The 7,083-nt window shown below is 45.0% G+C and overlaps 1 protein-coding gene across 1 annotated transcript; it reads left to right on the top strand.

The window, feature by feature from the left end:
• Positions 1-408: 408 nt before the first annotated feature.
• On the top strand, positions 409-6,684 carry LOC133912337 (acetate--CoA ligase CCL3-like). The gene is made up of 3 exons (XM_062355012.1): positions 409-838; positions 3,748-4,338; positions 5,620-6,684. Exons 1-3 carry the CDS (start codon positions 623-625, stop codon positions 6,514-6,516), a joined length of 1,704 nt encoding a protein of 567 aa, XP_062210996.1. The 5' UTR covers positions 409-622; the 3' UTR covers positions 6,517-6,684.
• The last annotated feature ends 399 nt before the right edge of the window (positions 6,685-7,083 follow it).

Raw genomic sequence — 7,083 nt, 5'->3', positions numbered from 1 at the left:
TTTAGTATACGCACATCAATCACACCTAAATCTTAAATTATAAGTATTTTACAAAATTATATTATCTATATATTTTCTAAAATTATGTCTCACCCGTTACCCGGACGGGTTGATGGACTGGTAACATCACGCGCAGGAGATCTGCCGATATTATCCCCAAGTTCTAAAATTATTTCACAAAGTTATATATTATCCCCAAGTCCCAACCAAAACTGGATCCCGGTCTAGACTCCAGACAGCCCGCGCCCATAAACAAACAGCAGAATTCCTGCCACGGCGCTCGCCGCCACGCGACCCGCGCGCCACCCACCCACCCATCCGCCACTAGAAAACCCGCAAAAACCCGCGCCACGGGATTGGCCGCGCCGGATCCACACCACCCGCTCCTCATCCCCCTCGCCGAGCGCGCCACGCCGGAAACCATCCGGACTCACCAGTCCAAAATACTGCTGGGGTATAAAAAAGCAAGCAAAGCGCCCCCAGTAGTTCGGACTCTCTCCTCTCCAGCCCCGGGCCAAGTCAAAGTCTCAACACAGCTCGCGCAGAGGAGGCGAGAGAGAAGGGGTGCCGGGCGGGGCGGGGCGCGTCGAGGCGGCATTGGTGGTGCCGTGGTGCTGCTGAGATGGCGGCGGAGCGGGACATCGACGACCTGCCCCCGAACGCCGCCAACTACACGGCGCTCACGCCGCTCTGGTTCCTCGAGCGCGCCGCGCTGACCCACCCGGGCAGGGCGTCCGTCGTGCACGGGCCCGAGCGATACACCTGGGCCGACACCTACCGCCGGTGCCGCCGCCTCGCCTCAGCCCTCGCGCAGCGATCCGTAGGCCACGGCAGCACGGTGCAGCCTCGATCTCTTCCCCTCCCTCTCCCTCTGACCCTCTGTGTGCCTGTGGTGTTCCGACTTATTCTGAGATGGCGATGGAAAGCGGAGAAAATTTACACTTGAACTGTAAAAATAGTATTATTAAATTGCAGGAGATAGAGATTCAATAACATATGGTTATGCTATAGCTAATCAGCTATGTAAGTAACAGTTATCACTAAAACAGATGATTGGTCCTATCATGTTGGTAGTAGATGGGTGGCTGAATGGTGTGTTTCAGTCCCCGCTGCAGTACATCCTGAAAGCTCAGCTTGGCATTTCAACTCATGTTTCTTGTGCATTCTTATTAACCAAGCGTATGACAATCTTTTATGGGGTACATGCTAACCGTAGAATCGAGAATGATAATTAGAGGAGTAAATAGTGGTCTCATAATTTTTTTACAAAATTAATAGCCTTTTTCTATTTAGATCACTAAGCGTACCTTAAAACTCAAACGAAAGTAAAATGGAGAGAAACTTAGTTGCTATAGAAGTTTGCAAAAAGAACATGTCGCTCATATGTATAGATGAACACTAGGTTTTATTTACACTTATCTTATGCGTTACTGCTACAAAAGATAGTAACTTTTACCCAAAAAACTTAGAACCAAATAAGAGAGTACTGAATGAAGAAATTCTCCAAATTGATGATTTAGAGACAAGAAAATTCAAGACTCACTTGTATACATTCATATGCGAATTTTATACTTCTAGTAACAAGAAGAATAACTTCTTAAGGTGAAAAAATTTCAACCTTCAACCAAAAACAAAAATCACAAAAAAATAAAAACTAACAACAAAGTAAAAGGAACCAATAGAAAGAGAATAAAAGGAGATAAACACAAGCATTGGAAGAGGACAACCGTCTTTTCGACAAATTAAAAAAAATTCTCAAAAGAAGTGCTCACCTATTACAACGATTAAGCTCTTATTTTCTCTCATGTAAAACCTATATCTCAAGGTTCAAATAGCTGGCTCCTCTAATCCCTACAGCCTCACCCCTATATTTATAGGTATAGGGAGGTAGTTTAACTCTTAAGTTTCCTTATTTCTAAAATACTCTTATCTTCCAATGGCCTCTTACCTACCACCAGGGTCTTTTGGTCCATTTTTCTCTCCATCCATCAAATGATCGTTGTTTCTTCATGATTTAGCTTTGCCTCGACGCAGGTTTTGTGATGATGCCATATGCACCCCATTTTTCCACGGTTTTAAGATCAAACCGTGAAACCGCCTTATACGTTTCTCAAAGCATGACTTATTGCCGCTTGCTCTGACCCCAAGCAAGCATCCCGATGTTGACACGTGTACTCTATCTTGCATTCTTGACTGTCGGCAAGTCTCTCCCGCTCCTGATCTCTTCGGACCGTCTTATCACTTACATGGTATCCCTTTTGCTTGATTTTGTCAGCACATCGTCTTCATCATTCCTTTCATACTTTGCTTGACCTCCATGTGCAAGACTAGGATCACCCTTAACTCCGCCCGGCCTCCTCGACCGTCCGACACCAAGCACCCTGCTTGGCTTGATTATCTCGCTGTCGATTGCCAAGTTGCATCCATCACCTACATAATATAAGACAAACAAACATATATCTCTAAATCATCTCCAGTTAGTTTCAAATCGAAATCCTCAGCTTAAGACACATTTTAGAAAAAATATGAACGCCGGATGATCCAACGTCCACATCTGCTGAGCGTCAAACCATCTGGCGTGTTCAACTTCCCAGACCAGCCGTTGGGAATCCTCTCTGCAAGAAGTAGTCTGGCATATTCAATTTCTCATCGTTGGACCATCCTCGTTCAAAATCCCAGGCGCCGGACCATCCAGCATATGCAATTTTCCTGAACTCAATGAAAAACACACCAATTCTATTTCCTTTGCAACTTTGGTTAGTCATGATCATAATTGCAGTACATATACATGCACATACAATCTAACAATCATCAAATCAAATGCACAACCTTATTAATTACTCATCACATATAAACAAGACATATTTCAACTTGATTTCTCACTAAAGGATATACTGCTTTTGTTGGAGATTAACTGGTGCCATTTCTTTATGCTGGTGGAAAACATCCAACTAAAATGGATGTCCAAAGTGTGGCCATCAGACCATTACTAATGTTTGGGCAGGAAAACAAGAAAGAGCTTTATGGCATTGTGCTATCAGAGCAGATGTGGAGTAAGAATCTGCATACATTCAGATGCACCTGCATACATTCAGAAATTAGAACTATGGCCAGACTTTCTAAATTCGAATAAGAATCTGTTGTTTCAACAGAGCTTCCATGTTTGAAGTCGCTGCCTATTTGGGAAATTTCTCTGTTACTTGAATTGTATTTGCTTGTTTGGGAATGTTGTGGCGAAGTTTTGTCTGGAGATGTATTAAAAGGCCGATCAATTGATTATCATTTAGCAATGTAGAACGAAACTCTGAACGGCTGCATTACTATTGGTGCTCATTACTCCGTTTTCCTTGTCTGCACCAAAATCTTTTGTTCACTGATAGTTAAATACACTAATGCTGTTCGTTGTAAGGTCGGAACTTTTCTTTCTGCCCTTAATGAAATACGTGCCCAGCACCTTCTCGAAAAAATACACTTATGCTAAACAGAAGATTGATTACATAATAACTTTGCATTCAATATTGTTTGCTCAGCGTGCTAATATTGTGGTTAATTTCCTACTTTCCTGAGGGGGATATGTGCTAGGTGTACAGCCCATACACCGGGTCTCAACAGGGTGAGAACCCACAGGGTGCCTCGAAGGCGTTAATTTACTACTTTGTCCTAGTTATAACAATTTTCTGCTCTTTCATGCACTCAATGTATTCTATCATGGTTATATTGATTCTTAGTTTCTCCTGAATCTTGTAGGTTGCCGTAATAGCTCCAAATGTCCCAGCAATCTATGAAGCTCATTTTGGAGTTCCCATGGCTGGAGCGGTGGTCAACTGCGTAAACATTAGATTAAATGCTGCCACTGTTGCATTTCTCTTGGAGCACTCATCAGCTGAAGTTGTGATGGTTGACCAAGAATTTTTCTCCCTGGCAGAGGATTCTTTGAGGATTATTGCAGAACAAACAAAAGGTGCTTTCAAACAGCCACTACTAATAGTTATTGGTGACCAAACCTGCGATCCTGCGGCCCTCCAATACGCTTTGAGAAAAGGAGCCATTGAGTATGCGAAGTTCTTGGAAAGTGGTGATCCTGAGTTTGCCTGGAAACCACCACAGGATGAATGGAAAAGTATTGCCTTAGGTTATACTTCTGGGACAACTTCTAACCCAAAGGGTGTGGTATTGCATCATAGGGGAGCTTACCTAATGTCACTGAGCGGTGCGTTGATATGGGGAATGAATGAAGGCCCTGTTTACTTGTGGACTTTGCCAATGTTCCATTGTAATGGCTGGTGCTATACATGGACGCTTGCTGCCCTCTGTGGAACAAGCATATGTCTTCGTCAGGTATATCTTTTTTAATAAGTAAATGTATGCTAACCTTATTATTCTCAAATGCATGTAGAGCATAAACTCTTAAAAAACTAAAGTTGTAAACTTTATGAAGATGCATATATGGAATCTCATGTTTCATCGGATATCATCTCTACAAAAATAGAAGGTCATTTACAGAACTTTTCAAGCAAGAGCACAAGTCATGTCACTGGAAAATCATTAGTTAGGTTGATGCAAATACTCCTACAAAATTACTATGATGAATAAAAACATTGAATGACGACAGAGTAACATATCAAGTATGAATGTGTGCAAATAAACGATTACTTGATAATATATTGTTATCGATCAATGTTTCGTTACAGTTTTCAAGAACAGTGCTTACAAGCATAAAAGATGTTACCTGAATGATATATATAAAGAGATAAAATGAAAAACCTAAATTGAAATCAATACTTGGTAGGTGCTGCATTAGTACATTGTCAGGTTGGAATTAGGATGGTTATTTGTTCAGCTATAAACAGGATATCTTTAGGTTTTTAGTTGTTGGCTGACGGATGGCTCATCTTTCTTTCTCAATCCTCACTAATAGCTTGTGGCAAAATTTCTTCATATTGCAAATTTATTACCTGTTCCCCAGATAACATGAATCAGGAAAACGTTAGGTGCTCGATGGACTTGCATGCGATGCTATGGCCACATAAATGGATGAATAGTTGGACCAATATACCCTGTCCTTCGACAAATGCCTTGTGCATTGCCAGCTTGATGTTGGTTTCCTTTATTCCTACCCTTGGTTGGAAACTAATTTTTTTCCCCAGATGCTATTAGTAAAAAACAAGAACTCACTTTGCCATGCATTGCTTGAAGCAAGTTTGGCAAACAGCATACTTGAATTTTTTTCTCCATGCAAGGAGTTTGATAACTAATAAAAAAGCATAAGCTTGGAAACCAGGGGAGTAGTTGTTTCCTTTACCCATCTTGGCTATTGACCCGCAGAATTGCCCAGACCAGTACAATTTGGGAAAAGCTTCGCCTTCTGAATCACTTGTTTTGGTTCTGAATTTTTGGGCAAGTTTTTGTTACAAGTCTTGAGTCATTGAGGAAAAGACCTTTTAGATTCATGCTTGTTTGGTGTAATGAACAATGTACAAATCACATGATAAAAAAATAATTCTTCACCATTCACCAAAGTCCCCTGTGAGAGACGAAACACCAGCAGGTTAATTCACCTAATTTCTCATGGGCAACTGACAGCCCATCTTTTTTTCTTCTGTACATTTTGTATGACAGGTTTCGGCGAAGGCAATCTTCTCAGCAATAGCCAACCAGGGTGTGACTCACTTCTGTGGGGCACCGGTCGTCCTCAACACCATCATCAACGCCCCTCCGGCCGACACCATTCTCCCCCTGCCTCGTGTCGTTAACGTCATGACTGCTGGCGCTGCCCCGCCACCCTCCGTCCTCGCGGCAATGTCGAAGCTCGGCTTCCGCATCACCCACACTTATGGCCTGTCAGAGACGTATGGACCGTCCACTGTGTGCGCCTGGAAACCGGAGTGGGACAGCTTGCCAGCTGACGAGCGAGCCCGTCTGCATGCACGCCAGGGCATTCGCTACGTCGGCCTGGAGGGCCTCGACGTCGTGGACCCGAAGACGATGGCGCCGATCCCGGCTGACGGCACCACGATGGGAGAGATCGTCATGCGAGGGAACGGCGTCATGAAGGGCTACCTCAAGAACCCGAAGGCGAACGCCGAGGCGTTCGAGAACGGGTGGTTCCACTCCGGCGACCTGGGCGTCCGGCACACCGACGGGTACATCGAGGTGAAGGACCGCGCCAAGGACATCATCATCTCCGGCGGGGAGAACATCAGCAGCCTGGAGGTTGAGAAGGCCGTGTACCTGCACCCGTCGGTGCTGGAGGCGTCGGTGGTCGCGCGGGCCGACGAGCAGTGGGGGGAGTCGCCGTGCGCATTCGTGACGCTCAAGGACGCCGTGGACCAGTCCGACGAGGCGGCTTTGGCGCGAGACATCATGAAGTTCTGCCGCGAGAGGCTCCCCGGCTACTGGGTGCCAAAGTCCGTGGTGTTCGGGCCGCTGCCTAAGACGGCGACCGGCAAGATCAAGAAGCATGAGCTGAGGGCCAAGGCCAAGGAGCTGGGTCCGGTCCGGAAGAGCAGGATGTGAGGTGGTCTTGCTCTCAGCTGTTTGATGGATATATTGTATTGAGTCTCAGAGATGATATAATTAGAGTACATAAATTTATGGAGCAAGAAGATTTTCTGATACATATGACAATTTAGGATTACAAATTCTAACTACCAAATATACTCTAACATTTCTCTGCGGTCGTAACAGGAGCATCACAGACGATCAGGCTGGAGAAAAAGCTAAAGGTAGTAAGCTGACGGACTGTCGCGTTGCAAGTATCACGACTCGAGTAGAGACCGACGAGTAGCTCATATAGATGGTAGCCCTTTGTGCCAATTTCATAGTAGCCGAGAGCAAGGCAAGCAGCTGATGTCAAGGATGCCATGCGTGAGGTAGCCGTAGTCGACGTAGCCATAGTTGGGGTTGCCGTGGTCAAGGGAGTCGCACTTGAAGCCACGGACGCAAGGAGGTGCCATGGTGACGAGCATAGGGGGATCCGAGGGAAGAAGACGGTGACATGGACGAGACGATCATAGAAGAGGAGGTCGATGCTGAAGTCAACACAGTTGAGGCCATCGAGGACGAGACGTGCACCAGGTTTGC

This window comes from Phragmites australis, chromosome 3 (genome assembly GCF_958298935.1).
Source record: "Phragmites australis chromosome 3, lpPhrAust1.1, whole genome shotgun sequence".
In the NCBI taxonomy this organism is placed as follows: domain Eukaryota; kingdom Viridiplantae; phylum Streptophyta; class Magnoliopsida; order Poales; family Poaceae; genus Phragmites; species Phragmites australis.
This window is presented reverse-complemented; position numbering and strand designations above follow the sequence as displayed.

Coding starts and splice junctions, on each gene's coding strand:
- LOC133912337 (XM_062355012.1), top strand. CDS start 623: ATGGCGGCGGAGCGGGACATCGACGACCTGCCCCCGAACGCCGCCAAC. Junction 839..3,747: donor CCGTAGGCCACGGCAGCACG/GTGCAGCCTCGA, acceptor TGAATCTTGTAG/GTTGCCGTAATAGCTCCAAA. Junction 4,339..5,619: donor CAAGCATATGTCTTCGTCAG/GTATATCTTTTT, acceptor TTTGTATGACAG/GTTTCGGCGAAGGCAATCTT.